This window comes from Puma concolor, chromosome D4, assembly GCF_028749965.1.
Source record: "Puma concolor isolate L17-30 chromosome D4, mPumCon1.1.hap2, whole genome shotgun sequence".
Taxonomy (NCBI): Eukaryota; Metazoa; Chordata; class Mammalia; order Carnivora; family Felidae; genus Puma; species Puma concolor.
Genome location: NC_141679.1, coordinates 40833372 through 40859101, shown reverse-complemented (window position 1 = coordinate 40859101; position 25730 = coordinate 40833372). Strand labels below are relative to the sequence as shown.

General features: G+C 42.0%; 1 protein-coding gene and 1 long non-coding RNA gene across 6 annotated transcripts in view; both read left to right on the top strand.

Moving 5' to 3' along the window:
- TTC39B (tetratricopeptide repeat domain 39B) overlaps positions 1 to 8000 on the top strand; it is a 129763-nt gene extending 121763 nt beyond the window's left edge. For all 5 annotated transcript variants that reach the window (XM_086685338.1, XM_086685335.1, XM_025922071.2 and 2 more), the window contains one exon: positions 909 to 8000. In XM_086685338.1, the coding sequence (XP_086541464.1) occupies positions 909 to 999 (91 nt within the window). In that variant the 3' untranslated portion in view covers positions 1000 to 8000. The remainder of the gene's footprint in view (positions 1 to 908) is intronic.
- An 8192-nt stretch (positions 8001 to 16192) lies between these two features.
- Positions 16193 to 25730, top strand: part of LOC147574817 (uncharacterized) — a 92695-nt gene continuing 83157 nt past the window's right edge. The window contains exon 1 of the long non-coding RNA XR_015243555.1: positions 16193 to 16786. This is a non-coding gene — a long non-coding RNA (uncharacterized LOC147574817). The remainder of the gene's footprint in view (positions 16787 to 25730) is intronic.

The window sequence follows — 25730 nt, the reverse complement described above, 5'->3', positions numbered from 1 at the left end:
CAAAGTTAGTGGCCAGACCTTTAGGAAACTTTCCAGTCACATCGTTTGGTAAACTCTAGTAAGAAGTTGATTCAGTTTATGAATAATAACCCATATTGTGAATAAATAATAACCCTTATGACGGTTACTATTAAGTAGTTCTTAGACCTGTGTACAATGAAGAGCTATAGAAAGAAATGACTGCCACTGAAAGGAAGGAGTTACAGCTTGCCCATGGACCAGGGCCATGTGTGAAAGCAGGAGCCCAAAGTCGAAGCCATTCTGTTGTACTGATTCTTAGCAATCCGAGCAGACAGAAGTGACCATGAATCATCTAATAAACAGAGTAGTCAGCGAATCCGTGGATTCTTATGGCCCCTTCTGACCTTGTCACACAATAATTATTGGCCAAACCATTGTTACTTGCCTGTGGAGAATAGGAGTAATTGTGGTGTCACCACATCATGCGGCTGTCTTTGTTGTAGTTGTTGCATGAGCGTTTCAGAATGATTTTTTTTTTTTTTTGAGGGGGTGGGGAAGTGGTGATTGATGATGTTCACCCGAGGCTGCCTTAAAAATTCCTGGTTTAGAAAAGGAGCTCAACTATTTAGGAATAATAGTTCACAGAATTTACGAAACCCTCTTCATAAGCTTCTTGCCTCGTTTGTCAATGGCTTGCTCATTAAATAGAACCTTGCTACTCAAAGTATGACTTTCAGATCACTGCCAGGAGACTTCTAGAAATATAGACTATTGCCATCCTCCTTCCCCCACAGGATCAGAATCTACATTTCCCCAAGATCTGCTGTTAATGCCTATTCAAGTTTGGAAGCAAATAAGTAATGAAGATGAGAAGAAGGGGAGATGGTGGTATTGCCCTTGGATATGAAGGAATTTTGACATTACGATTTTATTGTTATTGTCTTTAGAAACAACTACAAAGATTACTCCATGGAGTCCAGACTACACTTTCGAATTCAGGCAGCTCTTCACCTGTGGAAAAAAACTTCCTCAGATTGATCAGAACACGAAGGATGGAGTTTTCCCTCAGCACCGGCATCTGCTGTAGATCAGGCCTTTCATTAAAGTGGAAAAGTGATCTTGCGAATGAGAGACAAAAAACTAATTTTATTGTCAATATTTTCTATCATCTCTGTGGTTTACTGTTGATCTGTGTCTGTGTGTTTTTTTTTTTCCTATGAAACAATGTTCAATATCGAGTACTGTCTAGAAAATTCTTACATTTTGCCTCTCCGAAAAGAATTTCATACTAGATTTGAATTGGAGAGTGAAGAAGTCTTTTAAAGGACTCACAAAATAATGAAGTCTAATTAGATTATTTATTTTTTTAATGTGGTAATTAATGTTTAAGTAGCAAATGGCTTATAAGTTGAGCCATTTTTAGGTTTGTTGGTCAGAGATATTTTGTTGCCTAGTATTTAATGTAAGAGGGGAAATAAAAATCACCTACATTCAAAAAAGATTAACAATAACCTGAAGTGTCCTGAATAAGACAAGCAGTGGGTGTGAATAGGGACAGGATAATGTCCTTAATAGGATGAAGGGAACTATATCTAGAAAAGATGGTGACATATTAGGTTTTGTTTTGTTTTGTTTTTTATTCTTCATGTATGTTAAAGGTAGTGACATTTTTGAGAGACTACCCTTTTTTTTTGAATGTGCTTGAGTCTGTTATAATAACAAAATTCAAAAAACTAAAGGGAAGAAAAGTCATATTTTAGAAATTATCCTCAACCTTAGCAATGAGAGTCTACAATACATATGTTGGTTATTTTTGTCTATAGGAAGTAAATTTCCTGCTGCTTTAAACGATATGTAAAATATCAATAATTTTTATACTCGTGATGTTGGTGAGTGAGATCTAATTTTCTAATCTCCCTAGCACTGTGATGGTTCTTTGTAAATATCCGGACTGTGCTTCGTCCTTGAACTAGGAAACACAATCAGGACAGGATGCAGCGGAGAGCCTGGCTCTGCTACTGATTAGCAGTCATTGGGGTGACCTTTAGGGAGCCCCCTGCTCTCTGTATCAGTGTATTTTCCTCATCTGTGAAATGGAAAAAGAACAGATGTCTTTCTAGGTCTCTTTCAGTTTTATAACGGTCAGTCTGTGTATTAGGTATTTTCAGCAAACGATGTCAAACTGTTCAGCCCAAACGATTTCCGCAAAGTGTGTGTCTTATTTTGCAGTCATCACTGTCTGCCCCCACTTCCGCCATTTGTATGTACTGGGGCTAATGACAAGATGGCATCCAGGGCGAGGAAAGACAATTCATGGATCCATAGATCGGGGTTTTGTCCTATTTCTATTCTGTGTTGAAGAATAACTTACATGGAAGCTGGAAGCCTCTGCAGTTCAACAGAAACAGCCCCAGATTGGGAGTCAGGAGCCCGTCTCTGTTAGTCCATTGTTCCTTGACATGGATCAAGTCTCATCCTTTCTGGGACTCAGTCTCCCCAGTGGGGATAGCAGCGCAGTGCTTGGTGCTTGTGACGGCTCGATTAGATAATGCATATGATGGCTTTTTGTAAACTGTGAGAGGCTATGGGTTGCTGTAATAATTCTGATTTTTATGCACTGATTACAATATCAACACAAAAGTATTGGCTGAGTTTGTGGTCTCTGATGTAAAATGAAAGAAATGTGTGAAATTCAGACACCTTTAAATTTATTCATGTGTCTGGCATAACCCAGATTATGAACTTGCTCGTTACTGTTTGTTTCCTGCTACGTAATTCTGTACCTAGCAGGTATTTGGTCTTGTTTTCTTATAAGGTACTAATTCTTGACCAATGCTGAGGCTATCTTTCCGACGGAAAGTGATTAATATAACTTGAGTCAGAGTACTAGCCCTTCAGATAGCATGTTGGTAGCTATCATGTGTTATTAATACGAATTACATAGCTTTACTTGAGGTCCAGGCAAGAGGAAATGGAATGAACTATTATTACAATGTCAGCAGTGGAAAATATGTTTAATAATTATTTTGTATATAACTTGAGAAGTAGTTTATAAATCCCTTTGAAGAGCTTTGGTAGCATTATTTTTTTAAAGTATAAACTCCCATATTATATTGTTTTTGTGAGAAGCTGCAGGTCACAGCCAATGTCAGTGAAGACTTCTCTTTCTGGTGTAATATAAAAAAAATATAAGTTAATATTGGTTATTTTTATTTTATTTTAATTCCTCACTGCCAAACAACTGTAAAAGAAATTCCTAGCTCCCGTTAAAATTTTTTCCCTTGTTATTTTTTTTCTTATTTTGTTTTTATTTTTCCTTCCTATTCTTTTTATGGTTATCTGGTAATGTGGATAGTGTATCCAATGAATGTTTAAGTGTTGTACTCTCATTAATGCTACAAATATTTACCTGTTTCAAGTCCTGTTTAAGATGCCATGGTGGCATCAGTTTCATGTTACATCAGCTAATACTGCATTTTTGGAGTTATTTTGCATTCAGGGTGCTTTGTGAAGAATGAGTGCTGAAGTGACAATATTTTATCTAATGTTTTGAGGGGCATATGTGATGGGTTTGGGCTGCCAATGTGTCTGACAGTTTGTGCAATTTGTGTAGTTTTTGGTATAATTTTCTTTCTTTCTTCCTTTTCTCTAAATGGAGAGCCAGGGTTCTGATTAGTGCTGTGTACATTTAAGACTCAAGTAGAGGTTATGCTTTGTAGGACTGGTGACAAGGAAGGCGTGATTTCCGCTTGATAATTAATGGAAGATTAACTTCATCAACTCTTACATGGACATGTATTTTAATGTGTCTGTGCTTCTTGTGGATACAGGGTCTCAAGGTACATAGGAAAAGGAAGGTTGTTGATTCTGTTTCTTCTACACGTGGGGTAGAAACTGTAGGGAGGTGAATTTCCAAATAATCAGCACCAAGGAAGATTTTTAATCATTGAAGCAATCTGTCGCTATAACTATCTCTTTTGCAAAGGAGGAAGTTTAGCAGAGCTATGTGTCATTCCTACTTGGCCTGGAAACTTATAGTTGAACTTAGAGGTCACTCTAATGAGTCTTCGATGAGAGCTTCAAATCAGTGCGATGTGTATATAAAGAAGGCGGCTTCCCCCCTTTTGAAGACTAATGGGTCTTTCTTCTCTTGAAGCTACATGTAGATGTAGTTACATTGTGGTAGGGACTAATCGTCCCTACAGTCATCATGATTCTACTTCTCATCCTTCCTTTTAAAGTAGGTCTCCTAATGTTTTCCAATAATGGTTTTTCTTCCTTTGGACACACTGAAAATAATAATTACAAAAAGGTCTTTGTGACTAACTTGAAAGATTTCTGGAGTTACTCTGATTAATTCTTTATTGATTTCCATTTTTACATATGTGTTTTTTCTCTTAGTTATTCTCTCCATATTTACAAATCATAAATTCAAATGCATTTAGTTAAAATGAGTTAAGGAGGATGCCAGCGATCGTTTAGATGCCCTAAGATATTATAATTCATAGGGCCTGGGATGAATCTTGGGAAATTATCTCCTCCCCTCACTCAACTTCTGGATAGTGGTGTTTCTCCTTCAGTCCTACTCTGTCTGGCATAGTAACCACTGGCCACGTGAGACTATTGAGCACTCAAAACGTGGCTAGTGGCTTGTGTTGGAATGATGCTGAGTGTTGGGGAGTGCTCCTCTATACATGCTGCGGTTCTGTTTAAAGTAAAGGCCTCCCAAGGGCATGCTTCCTGGAGTTCTGGCTTTCCCTTGCTGTCTACTGTGATCACCCAATCACTACAGTTACATTTTCAGTTCTGGCTCAAATATATGTATATATATATCTGTGGGGTTTGCTTTTTCTGTTCAAGTGCCCATAAACTTTCATCTCATCATTGATCAGTGTCATCTTTGATCCTTCTCCACGCTCTCAGAGCTCCGTAAATACTGCATCGAGACCATATTTTTAACATTATTCTTTTAATCCGATTTTGTAGACATTCCTTCCTTTTTCAGATGCAGTAGCACAAGCCATTCGAGTTGTGCTCACCTTTGCGATGTTAGTAGATTTTATGATTAAAATAACATTTTCTAAGGTTAACATTATTCTGAAAAATGTGGTAGCCTTTTGAATCCCTGTATATTATTAATGTTTCAACATTGTCTCAGCTATGCTAATATGACCATTTAAGGAATATTAGGCACGAGTTACTCACTTAGAGAATAATTTGGCAGATAGTTTATTTAAAGTTATATATTTTATGGGGCGCCTGGGTGGCTCAGTCGGTTAAGCAGCCGACTTCAGCTCAGGTCATTATCTCGCAAGCTGTGGGTTCAAGCCCCGTGTCAGGCTCTGTGCCGACAGCTCAGAGCCTGGAGCCTGCTTCAGATTCTGTGTCTCCCTCTCTCTCTGCCCCTCCCCTGATTGCTCTCTGTCTCTCTGTCTCTCTCCCCAAAATAATAAACATTAAAAAAAATTTTTAAGTTATATATTTTAAGCCTTTTACTGCCTATTATTAATATTTTTAATGTGTATGTTTATTTAAGTGTTACATATTCACATACCTGACATATTTTTAATCTCTTTAGACATGTCTAGATCAGATGGGTAGATCGATAGAAAATAGCTTATAAATACTAAATAGACAATGTTTTATCCTGCTCTTTCAGAAAGGGTGCCAGGATTTCCTCCAGATTTTCTCCCCTCCTCCAGACCAGTTATTCACATATTGTTCCTTTTGTATTATTTTGCTTATTGTGAAACCCCATTCCTGCTTCCCCATTGTTGGTAGTTTTATCTTTTTCCCTCTGCTGTTAGATTTAGTTACTATTGAACTTGAAATGAAGGACACATCAGAATTCATCGTGAGAGCAAATACCCTCTCTGTCGAGCAGTTGCTATCTGATTTTGATGGCGTTGAAGTCCATTCCAGTCTGTTTATAACTTCAAAACTATAGAAAGAAATGACGCGGGGACTGTGTTGTGGGTTCAGAAGGCTGAGCAGGTTCTTAGCCTGATCTGTCCCAGAGGGGTGTGTGGATCTAACTTCGGAGGAAGTCCAAGCCCCATTTTGTCCAGTTTACAAATGTATCAGCACAGCAATACTGTAGGTAGTACGACCCTGCCTGGACCTTACAGTATCCACCTCACTGTATTTAATGCCTACAGATCAGATATTTAATAGGAAATCTCAAGGTACTTTATAATACCAAACTTCATGAAGTAAAACTTGTTGCATATTAATATACAATACACCTTGTAGGTTAATCTAGTAGTTCTTAGAAACATACAATTTAAATGATGAATGTAAGGGATGCTGGCATATCCCAGTGGGAGCTTTTGTTTTATTGCTGCTTAGTATTTTCTAGTAAATTTGTTTTAATTATTGGTAGTCTGTTTGCCATCACCTAGGGAAAAAAAAAAGTTCGTCTCCGTGTAACAGAACTGATGGCCAGAGAAATTGGATACAACGGACATGTTAAAGAATATTGCTTATCGTTTTAGTTTTAAAGCAGTTAGGTTATTTTGAAATGCTGGAAGTTCTTCCTCAATGTGAAGGGATGACACTCCCTGCTTGGGAAATCATAGAGACATATTAATTCCTTCTTATATTTATTGGAACCAAGTGTCCGGGTTAGTAAACGAGTTTAAACAATTTTCATTAATTACTTCTTTTTTTACCTGAAATGATTTTATTCTTCATAGTAGACAGTTGCTTTCTATACAGTGATTTATTTTTTTAAGAAAAGAATTTACATGAAAAAAGACATTATGGTAAACAGTATAAATCTTAGGGTATTGATTTAATGGTTGAAGAAAACAGTAGCGTTGGGTACGGTTTTTTTCTTTTTTTCTTTTTTCTTTAATATGAAATTTATTGTCAAATTGGTTTCCATACAACACCCAGTGCTCATAGCGTTGGGTCTTTGATTTGCAAAAGGAGAACACGTGTTCCACTGATATGTCCTGTCCAGAAAAATTACTTCATTCTTACCAGCATGTCGCATTCTCAGCTTGTCTAAAGGGGAAAATTTTATAAGGAAGTAGCTCATTCCTTATTATTTTTTCCCTTTGCTAACTGTTGACATCCAAACACCTGAATGAATTACAGCTGAGGCAATCATATGCTAGCGTTTTAAATATTTGTTTGCAGATATTCATAGAACTCTTGAATTTTTTGGTGTAAGTTGCTAAATCAGATGTAAAGGTAAAATATATATTTAATAAGTGAGAAGTATTATTTTATTACTGAAATTTATTTCTAAAGCAAATTTATTTTGTAGGTATTTCACTGAGGAAATTTTACTTTGCCTTAAAACACAAACAAAATCAACCTGTCTTGTGCTCTGCTTACCTAAGAACCCTTAATGTTACCTTGATATGTAGATCGGTTTTTAAATTCTTGGAAAATGTGTATTTTTCACTTTTATTTGGATTAAACAAAAATAGTTAGAGGTCATAGACTTTGTAAATCAGTGTATGCTATGGTTTCTTGTTGAATCATCTAAACTACCCGTACGTACTTTATAATTCAATGTTTTATTAGTAAAAATTGCCAACATTTTATCTCCCTCTTTCTCTTCTCGTTTTACACTTGAACTTAGTTTCCTATCTTTTCCATTCCCAGTGGTCACAGTTTTACAGAGCAAAACATTTTTAGAAATTGAAGATGTGTGAGTTCTATGTAAGATGAATGTGTGAGTAGCATCCATCTGCTGGTCAAATAGACATTGGATCTGGTACCAGAAAATGAAATAGATTGTGGCTATAAAAGCATTTTATCAATATAAGTCAGGCAGAAAGAAGAAAACTGTGAACCCCTGGTATTTTTCATGTAAACACTGTATTCCCAATGAGTATTTGCTTGCCGATTCTGTTAATGTTATCACCCGTGGCTTGTAAGCTAATGCTGATATGACATCTACATTTTCAACATGAAGACAACAGTTCCTGTAGCATATTTTTAACATTAAGACATTTTTGAAAACAGATGTCATCTTTGAAGTTGTATTTTTAAGTGCAAATAAATCCTCCCAACTTGAAAGTCAACACGCTCTATTTCTCTTGTTCCTCAGTATTACAGAACACTCTGCGTTACTAGATGCATGTTTGAATTACCAGGTACTCTCGGAATTCTATATTCTCATTGCTGCAACTGGCCTACCTACAATATGCAATTGAATTGTGATACCGTCTTTTACGTACCTTTCGCTTGATGAAGTTACAGTCTCATTATGGTTGGTCTACGGGTAGAAGCTGTACACAACACCTGTTGCTGGTCTTTAATTGTAGCGTGATGTACACTTAGAGTTTTCTTTCTTGATAAGACTTTTTAGAACCGTTTCAGGCAAACGGGAAGGTCTCTCTTTATGCCATGTTCTTGGCTGAGCACGAGACATGAAGGGAGAAATGGGATGGTACGGTTGTCTCGAGGGAGGATTACCTTGTCTTTCATCTTTTTTATCATCTGTTTCATAGTTGGGAGATTCAGCTTGGCTGCTGATACGTTAGTTTAAGGAGGAATCGTTAGCATTCAGTGTAACACAGTGGAGAAGAATTGGTCTCTGAGAATCAGGAGGTCTGTATTTGAGGCTGAACTCGGCTGGGTAATGGCATGTGATCCTCCTCTCCAGCAACTTAACTTCTCTGAGCTTTGCCTAACCGCACCGTAAAATGGGGACAATTTCACTACCTCCTTTGGTGAGAAGGTGTGAAAGAACCACAAAGGGCTGATCTAGTGTAAAATGCTTTCTTCTACTCCTTTAGATGAGTTAGGGTAAGTTAATATCTGTCACAACATAGGGTAAGTTAATATCTGTGACAACATAGGTGTTCCTGCCAGTGGGTGGCTTTTCTTGTGATTCAGTAGCCCAAGTTCATTGTCTTGGGGCTCTGTTGTCTTCAATCCATGGCTGGTAAGGTCACTCTGTCCTTTTGCATCAAGCTGCTGAAGCGGGAAAAGCATGGAGGGTTGTGAGAGGGGGGTGGCGCACATGATCTGTTCACATTCCATTGGCTGGAGCTCAGGCACCTTGCTTCACCTAGTGACAAAAGAGGCAGAAAAATGTAGTCTGTGGCCTCAGGGTAAAAGAGAAAATGGGTATTGCCAGCAGTTGGCATGTCTCTGCCACCTTCCCATTTGGGCTGGATCCACCGTGGTTCTCCTAGTGTGGCCCACGCTTTCACATTTGTCTTTGTTGTCCTTTGACGTGTGGGATTTTACAAAGTCGGGAATGCATTCGTTACAACTCTTTGGATGGGAATAAAATCAGCTCGAGCTAGTTTAAAACCAACACTTCTAGGAAGCATATAATACATGGGTAAAGGGTGTCTCAGGGAACCCAGGGGCAGGAATGTGAGAGATCTTCAGGAAGTATTTGAATTCAGAATAAAAAGCTTTAGAGGTCATTTTTGCTCTGTCTCCTATGCATCTACTACCTTCTCAGCAGATGAACCTCTGCTAGCGGTCCATGGGCTGCACGATGAGAGGAACATGACTACGGCAAAGGCTTGTGTTTCTGTCATGTGCCATCTCTGCTTCAGGCCAGCGAGGGATCCACTCCACACCGTCCTCATGCGGGGCCCTGGGCTGCCGCTGTCTCCACCCTCCACCATGAGAGTGGGAAGAGAGCAGGGTATATGGGAATTGGCTCTTTTTTTTTGCTTCAGGTTTTTGTTTAAATTCCAGTTGGTTAACGTACAGTGTAATATGTATGTTTATGTTTCTATGAGTTGGCTCTTAAAGCATCCACCTGAAAGTGACACACAGTTCATGTTCAAAGCATATCTTAGAGCTTTACTTAACTTCAGCTGGGCAGGAAAGCACAACACTCTCATGTGCCTGGAAGAAGTGCCAGAAATAGTTGGTGAACAGCACTAATGACCGCCATAGTCCAGATACTTGGTCTGTTCTCCTTCCTTCACAGAAAATACACTCATTGTTGCCTGGAGGGAGATAATCCGCCCATCCCATCCAATCATGGCATCTCATGACATGCCCTGCAGTCTCTTTCAAGTCCAAATGTAGTTCCAATTCATCGGGATACCATGAACTAAAATGTTTTTTGCCCTCTACACACAACTTACATACCAGTTGAGCAGAGGCAGGATAACCCCAATAGAGACTCCCACTCTGACTGTGAAAAGTGAAGCATGGGAAACACATAACAAACACTGGTCTGTTACAAAATCCCGCATTTTGAGTCTCCCTATCTGGGGAGTGGAGAATGCTTTTTGATTAGGCCTTCATCTCATTTCCTGGGAGTATTGCCCTTGTCGTTTTCTGTGACATCTGGTTTCGCTTTCTGAGAGGTTCTTTATTTTCCATGATTTCCTTGTCCACATCTCAAGTGGTTATCAGGGAAATTCCCCTCCTTAGGAACTGAGCAACTTTCTCAGTCCTTTTCTTGCCTCGTGATGAGGCCAAAGGATCTTTTTTCTTTTTTTAAGTTTATTTATTTTGAGAGGGAGGGAGGGGAGAGAGAGGGCAAGCATGGGGAGGGGCAGAGAGACAGGAGGGGAGAGAGAGAATCCCAAGCAGACTCTGCACTGGCAGCACAGAACCCAATGCGGGGCTTGAACTCGGGAGCCGTGAGATCATGACCTGAGCCCAAACCGAGTCAGATGCTTACCCCCGCGGAGCCACCCAGGTGTCATGAGGCCAAAGGATCATTTTAAGTTGCAGAAGTTCCCATCCCTTGCAGGGAAGGTATAATTCTCCAAAGAATTACGTCTGGTTTTTTGGTGGTTGTTTGTTTTTTCCTGTTTTTGTTTATTTGTTGCGTTTTGGTTTTTTTGTTTTGTTTTGGTCGATTTGATGCTGCAGCATGTACCAGATAATCACACCACAGTATATCCAAGAGATCGTCTTCATTCCCATGTCCAACCTCCCTTGACTTAATTGATAAACTTAATAATATTGACTTGAGTCAATACCATCTCTGGGGTAAATTTCTACATTTAGGGCCAGGGTATGCTATGGTAGCAACCCCGTGTCTCAACAGTTTAAAATAACAATACTTCAGGGGCGCCTGGGTGGCTCAGTCGGTTGAGCGTCCGACTTCAGCTCAGGTCACGATCTCGCGGTCTGTGAGTTCAAGCCCCACGTCGGGCTCTGGGCTGATGGCTCAGAGCCTGGAGCCTGCTTCTGATTCTGTGTCTCCCTCTCTCTCTGCCCCTGCCCTGTTCATGTGCTGTCTCTCTCTGTCTCAAAAAAAACAAACAAAAAACTGTCAAATGCCTTTATTGAAGTATAATTCAGATACAGTCAAGTGTACTCCTTTTAAATATATAAGTCTACAGTTAGCATATACTTTTGTGCAAGCACTATCACAGTCAAGCTTTGAACACCGCCTTCACCTTGGAAAGTTTCCTCTTGCCTGTTTGCTGTCAGTCCCCACACTGCATCCCCTGGCCCCAGGCAAACAATGACCTTTTGTCTCCATAGTCTTACCTTTAACACACAATTTATATAAGCTGAATTGCACAATATAGGGTGTGTGGTTTCTGGCCTCTTTCACTTAACATGATGTTTTGACGTTCATCCATGTTGTTGGATATATTTGTAGTTCTTTTTTGTTGTAGGATTGTATTCCATGGTACGAAGATACTCTATGTTGGTTATCCACTCACTAGTTGATGGACGTTGGAGTTTTCTAGGTTTGGGCTTTCATGAATAACACCACTGTGAACCTGTATATACAAGGCTTTGTGTGGACATGTTTTCATATCTGTTGGGTAGATACCAGGAGTGGAATTCCTGGGTCACAAGTAAGAATATGTTTAACTTTTTAGAAAACGTCCTTTCTTCCAGATGGGCTGTACCATTTTGCCTTCCCACCCGCAGTGTATGAGAATTCCCATTCCACATCCTCTATACTTGACGTCATCGGTCTATAACTGTCTTATCTATTTCGTAAGGTGGTGTCTCATTGGGGTTTTGATGCATCTTGGTTTTTATTTTATTTTATTTTATTATTTTTTTTTTCAACGTTTATTTATTTTTGGGACAGAGAGAGACAGAGCATGAACGGGGGAGGGGCAGAGAGAGAGGGAGACACAGAATCGGAAGCAGGCTCCAGGCTCTGAGCCATCAGCCCAGAGCCCGACGCGGGGCTCGAACTCACGGACCGCGAGATCGTGACCTGGCTGAAGTCGGACGCTTAACCGACTGCGCCACCCAGGTGCCCCAACATCTTGGTTTTTAAAGTTGAGATAGAATTCACATAAAGTTGGCTATTTTAAAGTACAAAATTCAGTGTATACAATTCAGTGTATTTTTTAGTGTAGCCACTGTGTCATACAGCCATCACCACCATCAAGTCCAGAACATTTTCATCGCTCTGAAAGAAGCCCTGTACCCCATTAGTGGTCAGTTCTCATTCCTTCCTGCTCCCACCTCCTGTCAGTCAGTAATCTAACTTCGGTCTGCGTGGATTTGCCTTTTCCTGACATTTCATAGGAATGGAACCATGTAATATATGGCCTTTTGGTTTTGGCTTCTTTTATTTAGCATAATGTTTTTTTTTTTAATGTTTATTTATCTTGAGAGAGGGAGAGAAGGAGAGAGAGAGAGCGAGAGGGAGAGCAGGGGAAGGGCAGAGAGAGATTCCCAAGCAGGCTCTGCGCTGTCAGCACACGACCCGATGTGGAGCTCAGACTCACGAACTGTGAGATCCTGACCGGAGCCGAAATCAAGAGTCAACTGCTTAACCCACCGAGCCACCCGGCGCCCGAGCATAATGTTTTCAAGTTTTATCCATGATGTAGCACGTAACTATACGTTATTTCTTTTTATGGCTGAATAACATTCCATTGTATCCACATTGTCTTTGTTTACTAGCCGAGGGACATTTAGGGTATGTCCACTTTTAGGCTATCAAGAATCATGCTCTTGTGAACATTCGTGTATGAGGCTTTACGCAAACATGTGGTTTCAGTTTTCTTAGGCACATACCTGGAAGTGGAACTGCTGGGTCATATAGTAATTGTACATTTAACTGTTTTGAGGAACTGCCAAACTGTTCCCAAAGTAGCCATACCTTATAACATTACCGTCACCAACCCCTGAGAGTTCCAGTTTCTTCACATCCTCACTGACGCCTTAACTGATTTTTGAGTATAGCCATCCCAGTGGGGGTGAAGCGGTATCTTGTCACAACTTGGATTTGCACATCGCTATTGTCTACTGATGTTGGGCGTCTTTTCATATGTTTATTAACTAGTTAGACATCTTTGGAGAGAAGCATCCGCCTGATTTCTTTACTCATTTGAAAATTTCATCATTGGTCTCTATTATTTAGATGTAAGAGATCTTTGTTTATCCTGGATACTAGACCTTTATCAGATACAGGCGGGCCTTGTTTTATACCACGTCCCTTCGTAGACACTACGAATAGATACACTGATATTTTGCCCTTCATAGATACCGCGTCTTTTACAAGTTCAATTGTGGCAACCCTACATCGAGGGTCTATCTGCGCCATTTTCCCGCCACTGTTTGTTCACTTGGTGTTTCTGTGTCACGTTTTGGTAATTCTCTCAATATTTCAAACATTTTCATCATTATTACGCTTTTCATGGTGATCTGTAACTATGTTTGCTTTAATGTTGCTGTGGTGATTGTTTTGGGGTGCTGCAAACCCACCCATATAAGACAATAAACTTAATAAATGTTGTGTGTGCTCTGACTGCTCCACCTACCAGTCGTTCTCTGCGTCTCTCCCTCTCCTCAGGCCTCCCTGTTACCTGATACGCGATAACGTTGAAACAAGGCCAATTAATAACCCTACGGTGACCTCTAAGTGTTCAAGTGGAAAGGAGAGTCACACATCTCTCACTTTAGATCAGTAGCTAAAAATGATTAAGCTTAGGAAGGCATGTCAAAAGCCAAGACAGACTGGAAGCTAGGCCTCTTGTGCCAAACAAGTAGCTAAGTTGTGAATGCAAAGGAGAAGTTCGTGAAGGAAGTGAAGAGTGCTACTCCTGTGAACACACGGGTGATAAGAAAATGACATAGTCCCGCTACAGATGTGGGGGAAAATTTTAGTGGTCTGGAGAGAAGAGCAGACCCGCCACAACATTCCCTTACACCAAAGCCTAATCCAGAGCAAGGGCTTAGCTCTCTTCAATTCTGTGAAGGCTGAGAGAGGTGAGGAAGCCACAGAAGAAAAGCTTGAAGCTGGCAGAGGCTGGTGCCTAAGGTTTAAGGAAAGAAGCCATCTCCATAACATACAAGTGCAAGGTGAAAGGGCAGGAGGAGCTGCAGCAAGTTATCCAGAAGATCTAGCTAAATAATTACTGAAAGTGACCACACTGAATAGATTTTCAGTGTAGACAAAGCCGCCTGTTAGAAGAAGGTGCCATCTAGGACTTTTGCAGCTACAGAGAAATCGATGCCTGGCTTCAAAGTTTCAAAGGAGTGGCTGATTCTCTTGCTAGGGCTAATGTAGCTGGTGACTTTAAGTGAAAACCAGTGCTCCTTTTCCATTATGAAAATCCAAGGGCCCTTAACGATTATGCAAAAGCTACCCTTCCTATACTCTATAAATGGAAGAACGGAGTCTGGATGACAGCACGTCTGTTTATAACATGGTTTACTGAATATTGTGTGCACATTGTTGAGATCTACTGCTCAGAAAAAAAAAAAAAAAGTCCTCTAAAAATATTACTGCTCACTGACAGTCCACCCGGTCACCCGAGAGCTCCGATGGAGACGTACCATGAGATGTATGTATGTTGCTCTCATGTTCATACAACATCCACTTTGCAGCCTATGGATCAAGGCGTCACTTTGACTTTTAAGAAATCTATTTCGTAAGGTGATAGGTGTCCTGGGAGGTGATTCCTCTGATGGATCTGGCCAAAGCAAATTGAAAACCGAGAGAGGAACCACCATTCTAGATGCCATTGATAGCGTTCAGGATTCGTGGAAAGAGATCAAAATACCAACGTGCACAGGAGTTTGGAAGAAGTGGATTGCAACTCGCAGGGATGACTGGGGTGTTCAAGATTTCCGTGGAGGATGTAACTGCAGGTACGGCAGAAATAGCAAGGGAACTTGAATAATTACAAGTGAGGCCTAGAGATGTTCCGAATTGATGCAGTTTCACGGTAAAACTTTACTGGCTGAGGAGTTGCTTCGTACGGAGGAGCCAAGAAAGCGGTCCCTTGAGTTGGAACCTACTCCTGGTGGAGACGCTGTGAAGATTGTTGAAATGACAACAAAGGATTTAGGACATCGTGTAAACTTGGTTGGTCAGGCAGCCGCAGGGTTTGAGAGGGCGGTCTTCAATTTTGAAAGTTCTGTGTGTAAAATGCTATCAAACAGCATTGCATGCCTCAGAGAAATTGTCCATGCAAGGAAGAGCCCACGGAGGAGGCAGACGTCACTGTTGTTTTATTTCAAGAAACCGCCACAGCTGCTTCATCCTTCAGCAGCCCCCACCCTGACCAGCAGCCATCGAGGCCAGACCCTCCACCAGCAATTATGAGTCTGAAAGCTCATGATGGTTAGCATTTTTCAGCAAATATGTTTTTAAATTAAAAAAACAAAAAGCTTATCTTTTGAGAGAGCATGAGCAAGGGAGGGGCAGAGAGAGCGTGGGGGACAGAGGACCCGAAGTGGGCTGTGCTCTGACAGCAGCAAGCCCGATGTGGGGCTCAAATTCATGAACCGCGACACCATGACCTGACTCGAAGTCGGACCCTTAACTGACTGAGCCACCCAGGCGCCTCGTCAACCAGATATTTTTAATGAAAGTATACACATTGCTTTTTTAGACATAATGCTATTGCCTGCTTAAGAGACTGCAGTGTAGTGTAAAACGTATCTTCTCTGTGCCCTGGGAACCAAAGAATTGAGTTGACTTACCTTATTGCAGTGGTCTGGAACTGAATCTGCGAGATCTACAGTGGGGTGTATGTGGTTTGCAAGTATTTTCTCCCATTCTATGAATTGTCTTTTCATTTGTTTGATCGTGCCCTTTTGACACCCAGATGAGGTACACTTTATCTCCTTTTCCTTTTTTTTTTTTTTTTTTTCTTTTAGTTGTTTGTGATTTTGGTGTCCTGAGAAACCATTGCCTAATTCAGGGTCACATAGACTTCTAGGTTTTCTTCTAAGAGTTTTATTTTATTTTATTTATTTATCTATTTATCTATCTATTTACTCGAGAGAGAGAGAGAGAGAGAGAGAGTGAGTGAGAGCGTGAGGCGGGGAGGGGCAGAGGGAAAGAGAGAATCTTAAGCAGGCTCCACACCCAGCGCAGAGCCTGACACGGGGCTCAGTCCCATGATCCCGGGATCATGACCTGAGCTGCAATCAAGAGTCAGACGCTCAACTGACTGAGCCACCCAGGCGCCCCTCTTCTAAGAGTTTTATAATTTCAGCGCTTACATTTGGATCTTTGATCCGTTTTGAGTTGGTTTTTGTATATTGTGTGAAGTAGGGGCTCCATTCTTTCGCCTGTGAGTGTGCAGTTGTCCTATCCCATCACCATTTGCTAAAAAGTACACTGGCTTTTATAGCGTTTACCCCGATTTTTCCCATGCATCATTTCCATTCAGGTTGTGTTGTTCTAAGCATGTGGTTATGCCTGGCTTCTAGGGGACAGGTAGGTACATGTCTACCACATGTGTCCATAGTTCCTAGTTTATATGTTACATTTCCAGCCACACAGAGATGACTGGCTCTCTCCATACAGGTTCCAAGTCCTTGTGGGGGGAAGGAGGGTTACTGGCCTCGCTTGGGAGAGGTTCTGACCCCCCCACCTCACACAGCTGTGACCGAGGAGGGAACGGGCTCATTTGGACCAGAAGCTTATCCCCATTGACTGGTGAGTGGGATAGTTAAGGGGAAGGGATCATTATGAAGCCAGACCTACTTGACTTTGTCTAACTCGAATATTGTCTGTAAGTTTGAATCTAATTCTGAGTTAGGTTATTTGAAAATTGATCTACAAGTATGTGTTCCCTGATTGTACTTCTGTTTAGCAAATAATTTATCGAGTTCCTGCTATTTCCTCTAGTCACTGTTCCAGGCACTTGGTAAATATTAGTGAATAAAACAGATTTCTGCCTTCATGGATCTTCTATTCTAGTGGGATGAGGCAAACAATAAATGTGATAACTAAGTTATATAATATGGGGGTTGGCAACTTAAAGGCAGCAGGCCAGCTGTCAATTTTTGTAAATAAAGTGTCACTAGAAATGGCCATGCCCGTTCGTGTGCATATTACCTATGGCCGCTTTGCCACTACAATGGCAGATTTGGGTACAGATCTTCCTTGACTTACAGTGGGGTTGCACCCAGTGAACCCATTGTAAGTTGAAAACAGCCTAGGTCAGAAATGCATTTAACCCACCTAACCTGCTGAACATCATAGCTTAGCCTAGCCCACCTTAAGCATGGCAGGAACCCTTGCGTCAGCCTAGAGTTGAGCCAAAATCATCTAACACAAAACACTACTTTCTAATCAAGTGTTGAGCATCTTATGTAATGAGTTCTGTACTGAAAGTGGAAAACACATCGGCTCATGGGTGCCGAGTGGTTGTAAGTTACTGGTTGCTTACCCTCGTGGTTGGGCAGCTGACTGGGATCTGTGGCCCTCTGTCACCACCCAGCATCACAAGAGAGTATCCTACTGCGTAGGGCTAGCCTGCGAAGAGCTCAAAATTCAAAATTCCAAGTACAGTTTCAACTGAATGCTCATTGCTTTTGTACCATTGTAAACTCAAAAACTTGCAAATCCAACTATTCGAAGTGGGGGACTGTCTGTAGTTGCACAAGAGACCTCTAGGCCCACAGACTTAAAGTATTTATTATCTGGCCTCTGAGAAAACATTCACTGACCCTCTGTATGGAAGGTAGAAGGTAATCTGCACAATGCAAAAAAAAAAAAAAAAAAGAGCCAAGTAAAGGGAACTGGGAATCTGGGAATGTTGAGGAAGGGAGAGGGTCAGTTGCAATTTTATTTATTTATTTATTTATTTTAAAAATGTTTTAAATTATTATTTACTTATCATGAGAGAGACAGAGACAGCAGGAGCAAGGGAGGGGCAGAGAGGAAGAGGGAGACAGAGCGAGAATCCCAAGCAGGCCCCGTGCTGTCAGCACAGCGCCTGATGTGGGGCTTGAACCCATGAAACTGCGAGATCATGACCTGAGCCCAAACCGAGAGTCAGACGCTTAACTGACTGAGCCACCCAAACGCCCCTCAGTTGCAATTTTAAATGAGACGGTCAGAGTCGGCCCCATTGAGAAGGTGACATTAGAGCAAAGACTTGGCAAAGGGGAAGGAAGGGGCCAACTAGATATCTGAGGGAGGAGCATTCAGGCAGAAAACAAAAGGCAGCACCATTAAGAAAGGAGCCTGCCAAATGCAATCACAGGACGAGGAGCAGACAGTGTGGCTGAGCCGGAGTGAGTCAAGGATGATGGTAGGAGATGGGTCAGATGGATGTCCAGGCCTGTGCAGGGCCAAGATTTTACTCTGTTTGCAAGCTGACAAGTTGAGCCTGCACAGTTTTGCAGATTCTGGAAGAAGGTGTGAGACTTCCTTGTTACTCATGGCACGGCCGGCTGCCTGCCAGCAGCAGATTTGCTTCGGTTCCCCTTGCCCTCCAAGTCCCAGGGAGGCCATGGGAGGCCCCCGGGTGGACATAACATGCCTGGTGAGTCCGTGTCACAGCTGGGGTGCCCCGTGTCTCCTATCGGACTGCAGGCGAACCTGCCTCCCCGTTACATGGAGGGATAGTGAGTAAGCCTGTGCTCTGCTCTGGAAGGAGATGCTGTACTTTCCAAAGCTGCTTGCTATCCAAACACTCTTGAAAAGATTGTCTGGAACAAAGTGTTTCTTCTCGCAAGATGAGCAGAAAAGCCGGAGACCCGTGGGGAATTGCCAGGGGTGGGTTTATAAGGGGCCTTCGTGAGGTTAAAGGAGCCATTTTAAGAACTCTGGCTCTTACCCTGACGGAAATGAGGGGCCACTGCAGAGTTTTTGGCAAAGGAGGGATGTGAGCTGACTTATGATTTGAAAAGACTACCCTGGCTGCCACTTTGAGACCAGGGTGAGGGGCGTAAGGGCCACAGCAGAGAGACAAAAGGCCACTGCTGTGATCCAGACAAGAGGTGATGGTTGCTCAGTCCAGAGTGTGGTGGGTTGGGTTTGCCCCGGGTTGACTGGAAGGACAGTTGCATCAGCTGGGCTGTGGGAAGGTGACAGACGAAGCAGATTTGAGGGGATACTCAGAAATCAGTTGGGGACAGAATGAATTTGAGATGCCTATTAGACATCTTGATATCGACGGGGCAGTTGGATAGGTGACTCTGGAATTTGGGAGAGAGGTTTGGGTTGAGAAAACAAATTGGGAGCCACGTGACCAGAGACTTTTATAAGGAGGGTTCAGGGAGTGCCCGTGGTATTTCATCAGTAATTATCACACGCTCTGCTCACCCTCAAAGCTAAGTCGAGCCTGTTGGGGTCCGGATCAAATACAATTTAATACAGATCAGTAATATTAAGGACAAACTTAAAAATGAGCTCTTCCAGTAAAACAGGACCTTTTGTGCAGCCTCTCGTTTATCTTAAAGGGGCAGAGTGGCATTTGAGCTTTAAAGGGGGAGGAAAGAAAAGCCACACATAAAGTCTGAAAGTCTAATTAAGAAAATTTGACAATGTTAAACAAGAAGCAGCTGTGAGGGGGAAGATTTGTGTGCATTTTTAGCCCCTTTTGAAAGCCTCAGATTGTCTCTGGAGCAGAATGGAGCAAATTGTCACAAATCTTGTTTTCTGAGAAACCAGTTATATCAACATTATGGCATGCTACCGCCACAGCCAGCATGCCGAAAATAACATGAAGAGAAATGACTGCAAATCTATTTAGGATTAAGCCAGTAATTATTGTGTTTGTGATCATTTCTAAGAATTGTTCCTACCCAAATATTAAATGGAAATTAAGAAGAGCTCGTTCTAGCCCTGAAAGTTTCCATTTTATTTTTCTCCTTGTCTTCACTTAATGCTTCATGTTAGTAAACTATTAATAGGTTTAAACAAAACACTTCTGTGTTGCGACTAAAAGTAGAGCCATTTTAATGATATTTTGCCGACTTTATATTTCCTCTTCATTGAAAGAGGAAATGCTTTTTCTTTTGTATTTGTGTCTGAAGTTATTTATAACATTAAGGCTTCTTAAAAGTCAGATTTAAAGTGATCTTTTGAAGTCCCAAGGCAGTGAGTATTTTCTTATTTCCCTCCAGTATCAAATAAATATTAATTTGGCAAAGCATTGATTTGGTGAACCGTCAGTGAGCATGGAGATAAGAGTGGCAAAAATGGAGCTGATGTAGAGCTAAATCTTCTGTCTTTTGTCCACAAAATGGCTTCTCTGAAAAGAGAAGGGAATCCTTTATTACAGTTTTTTAAAACAGAAAGCAGTTTTTAAAGAAATGATTACAGCATAATTATTTCAACAACAGTATAATAATGCATATGTAACTATCTAAAACATATTATAATAGGTATACTAACAAAAAGCATATTAAATACTATAAGCATATACTTACTAAATTTATAATAACACCCTTAGCACTTCTTGCAAATGCGAAGGAATCTACCTTTACTTAGTATCCGTCCACTTCTCCCACTGTCTCTATACTCCCCCGTACAAGTTAGATCCATCAGCAGTAAATGTAAATAGAAATGTTGATAGTGCTTGTAAATGTTTATACTGCTCATTAATCTAGCAGGCAATGTGTATATTCTGATATTCTGACATTCCAGTGCCTTGGGAGAATCTTTTTTCCTAATCTTTGTCAGGGATTTATGTGCAACTTTTAGCCTGGAAGAACGGGACACATTCCTCCTCCGCCGTTTCTCAATCCGGTGATCCTCCGAAGGCCAAGTTAGGCAAAGTGTGACCCCAAGAGGGGACTTACTGTGTGCCTCCAGGATGCCTCCCTCATCTTTTTAGATGGGTTCTGTGTCCCTATACTTCCTTTACTCAAACACATCAAAGTGTTTGAGTAAAGTGTCTAAGTGTCTAAGATTTTGATCAACAGAATCCGTGTCACCGTTGGGTGATACTGTTGTATAGAATTTGAGGACCAAGGGAACACAAATCCCAGTAATTGATGTTAGAACCCTGTGTCTGCTGTTGGCTATCAAGCAACAAGTCAGTGCCAGTCCACAGAATCTCATTGACTTAGAGGCCATCTTTGTGGCTCTTACCTAATAAACATCAAGCCACAGGGAAGTACAAGTTCAATGACTGTCTCGTCTTTCCTTCTAGATAAACTCTCTTTTTCCATGGTCCTTACAGTGGCTTTCCATTAATAGTTACGTTCAGTTTCCATTTCTCCTTCAAGTGATCCCTGGAAGTCTTCCAGAATCTTAGGAAGCATCAGATCTTTGATTTCACCTTTTCCTTTCTCACCTGTTTCACCATAAAGTTGGTTTCTTGATTTATTTGAGCAATCTTCTGCCCTCTGAAGGAAGGGTGGTTCGTAGAGCTTAGTTCAAAGGGAAAAGTCTTCTCTTCCAAGAACAGCAATTTCTTTCTCCAGGTGGCCTCTCGCAGACAGCCAGCTACCAACTGTCTTCTCATTACTGCCTTTTGTTGGCTCTCCCGTGAATGTTGTGAGCAATCTCCAACTCTCCAGCTGCTCTTAGCTTTTCTGGCAGTAGCCCTTCTTGGGGGAGGACCTGGAGGTGAAGCTAAGGCTGCTTCCTTTCCTACATGTCTTTATTAGACATGTAGCTACAGAATAGATAGTTCATGGTTAGAGTTGGTGATGGCACTCAGGGTAGGCTTCCAAGTTGTCTCCTGGGCTTCCTTGTCCTGGGTTGTGGCTCAGACATTTATTTAATAAGAGCCCTAAGAACAGGATTTCATAGGACAGAGATTGTTTATGAAGGGAAGTCATACTTCTGGTCATTACGGGCTGTGAATGATAGAAGGGAACCTAGGAGCTTTCTACGGCCTTTCATCCCTTCCTCAAGTCTCTGGGTTTAGACTCTAACTCATGTCTAATGTTGATGGTTGATGATTGCAATGGCTGTTATTGTTGTGTTATTAAGGAAATGTATGCTTTTCTTCTCTACAATGTATTTTGTTTTGTGGTGCTGAATCATTCAAATAATGCTGAATATTGGATGACCAGACACCTACTGAGACAAGAAGGGTTTTATTTTGTTTTGTTTTATTTTTTATTTTTTAATGTTTATTTATTTTTGAGAGAGAGAGACATAGCATGAGTAGGGGAGGGGCAGAGAGAGAGAGAGAGAGAGAGACAGACAGACATAGAGTCTGAAGCAGGCTCCAGGCTCCCAGCTGTCAGCACAGAGCCCGATGCGGGGCTTGAATCTCCAAACCGCAAGATCATGACCTGAGCCAAAGTTGGACGCTTAATTGACTGAGCCACCCAGGCACCTTGAGACAAGAAGTATTTTAAACTGTAGACAGTTATGCAGCATCAAAAGAATGAAAATAGCTATTTACAAAAGAAAACACAGATACCAAAAGTGAAATGTTAAGAAAAGAATAGAAAGTCTACAGCTAGGACATTTCATTCTTGATTTGGGGAAGGGCCATCATGTAACATTTCTGGCGGTTGCCTTTGGACATAGCTGTTTGTATCTTAGTTCCCAGGCTTCTTTTCTGAATAGGCCTTACTCAGAGAACGCAGATCAGCAGATATAAGTTAAATGAAACAAATTGTGCCATTATCGGCCTCTACTCCTGGACTCCTTGAGGACTCCTGCCAGTGAGACTTCGGGCAGGTTGCCCAGCGGCAAGGACCAGAGTGTGAGTCGGTTATTTCAGGGTGCCCCAGGGGAAGGCTGAGGGGCCCCTTCAGTGTGGGACAGGTGAGGGGTCCTCATGGCACCTATGTAGAGTGGCTGAGTTTTCATAGGGCAGACCACCAAGGACACGAATACTCGACCAGTCCTCTCAAAACCCAGTTTCACTGCTAAGTGAACAAAATTAAACTCACTGCACTTTAACAAACTTGAGTTATCTTTAATACTTTTTTTTTTCTTTTTGTATATTAAAGCCTATAGACTTAAAGCAATTCAGAAGACAGCCTGTTGGCCAAAGGGAAAAAAATCTGCATTGCCAAGTAGCATTTTCTTGGAGTTCCAAGGCTCCACAGGAGACTTTCCCCCCCCGCCCCGTTAAGCTCCCTAAAATCGAAAATATGTATACATGCATGTGTTCTTGTGTGTGCCTGTATACACATGCACGCACTGACATGGGGTCTGCCTTATGCAGAAATATGGCAATTATTTCATGGCGATTGAATGGGCTGCCCTGTGGCTTTCCCACTTCTCACTTTTCTACCTGTCTTAAGGCTTCATGAAGCTCATCTCTTGGGAGGAGCCTGAAAATCTCCAGCAGAGGCAGCAGGCTCAGGCAGGCATCTCAGTCCATTTCTGCTGTGCTCCAGTTGGAGCAAAACACTTAAGCACTCATATCCTACTTCAACATTGACATAGATTTGATCTGACATAGATTTGATGGCTCCCTCCTGGTCCCTGGCATGATTACTGTTCTACCAAGAATTTGCTCTGGGGACTTTGAGGACTTCTGTACTGTTCTGCAAGCAGCCTGGGTAAAGCAGGGACATCCAGTGTGTAGAATACGTAGAATGGCCAGAAAGAGACGCTTAGAAGGCTCCTTCAAGCTTGATAGATAACTGAGTCCGAGTAGAGAAGGAGGGGTGGCGTGGGAAGGCAGTCTCCTCTCTAGGACAGTAGTCCTCGCACAATAGATTTCTCAGGTGCAGTGAAGAGGCTGTGTGGGCTGTTATGGGAATTGCTGAGGAGACAAACCCCTTACTGGTTCGCTCATGGCTGTTTGTTGCTAATTGAATATCAGTTGGGGTTAATAGCATTTTAGGTACTTTTTTTTTTTTAAAACATATACATGTTTTTATTTACTTATTGTTTAAAAATTTTTTCAATTCCTGTGAGTTAACGTATGGTGTTTATCAGTTGCAGGTATACAATACAGTGATTCAACAATAGCATACCACACCTGGAGCTCCTTAATCCCCATCACCTGTTTCATCCATTCCGTTTCCCCGCCCCCCCCCCCCCCCCGCCCCCGATACCTATAAGTTTGTTTTCTATAGTTAAGAGTCTGTTTCTTGGTTTGCCTCTCTCTCTCCCCATCTCTTCCTCTCTCCCTTTTCCCAGTATTCTTGGTACTTTAAGAAAAAAAAGATACAGACTACAGGAAACCAGGTGCTTACAAAATCATTAGAATGGTTGGGCAAGCAGGTTTGAGGCTGGGCATTCAGGAATGACTCCAGAACATGAAAAGAAGTGACTCACCGGGGGGGCAGAATCAGTAAGGTGGAGCATTAAAAGGCTACCTTGAGTTAAAAATCATGCTGTGTAGCTTAATCCTGGTACCAGGAGGTCACCTCCTCTTTAGCTTTGGTATACAGAATGCTGCCGCAGAAAAATCCCTTGTCTCTACAACCCAAATTGTGGGCAGGCGGGTCTCCCTCACTTCTGCCTTCAAGCCTCCTGTTGGGACATCGAACTGAATTTATGCCGGTAGCAGCAAGGGTATCTGGGAAATGTAGTTTTGGCTGTCAGGTGTCTTAGCTCAGGAAGGCCCACTAGAAGGTTAGGACGGATCTGAGTAACAGTTCTCTAGAACTTGAAACATATCGAACTGTGGATAGGCCTGCTCAGCCTGGCAGCAGCTTCAGCTTCCTTTCCAGGTGAAACGATGTGAGCTCAGTGGAATGTTCTGCGTGCGTGTGCCTGCTGTGGTTTACAGTTGGGGAGACGGGAGGGATGGAGGTCAAGGCAATAGCTGCTATGAAGATGGCAGCTTCTAGCTGGCTAAGAGGCCATGAGAAACCCCTTAGGGCTTGTGGGTGATTTCAGTGACTTCTGGCTTATTTCTCTACGTTGGAGGGCCCCATCCTCCAGTGCTCTTTCTGGTAGCCGCTTTGAGGGAGAAGCATGGACACATAGTTGAGGCGGAGGGTATTTGCTGACTAACTTCTTTTCCAGAAGTGTTGGTGGCTGCTGTCATTGTGTGGGCTTTGTCATAGGTGCTTGAGTAGGTAGCTGGGGAATGGGTACTCCTGGGACCTGCAGTTCCTGCTGGCGATACTGGTGGCTTCAGGACCAGCCTCCAGCATAATAAATGTATGAGCAGTGGTTGGTGGCCTGTGGGTGGTGAGGGGGCTTAGTGGTCCTGAGGAGCCCACTCAGAGAAGGTGAGTGTTTATGGGCTGGCTTCTCCCAGCACCCCGATATTCCCTGTGGCAGTTAAGTCTCTGCCCTGGTCTCATCAAGAGGGTCCCTTCCTGGCCGGACTAGGGGCAGCCACCTTTATTCAAGATCATGGCAATGCCTGCCTGCTTTAAAATCTCCTGGGTCTTCCTATTTGTGTGAGACACAAGTCCAGGTTCCTTCTGTGATTATCAAGGCCTTATTTGATCTGGACTCTGCTAAGTTCCATTTCATCTCCTTCTACTCTCCTTTGCTCACTTTGTCCCAGCTGTACTCGCCTTCTTGTTCCTTCCATGTGCTAACTTATGTTTACCCGAGAGCTTTTGCCTTCACCATTTGCTGTGCTTGGAGTGGTCCTCCTTCAGGTGTTTGCTTGGCTAACTTCCTCTTCAACTGAGTCCTCTTCACCTTCTCAGAGGTTAGAGTTCTGTAGTTATTCCCTTCACAAGAAATGGATGAGTCCTATGTGAGGGAAGTCACAACATCTTAGTGGGGGACGTATGTGGCAGAAGATTTAAATAAA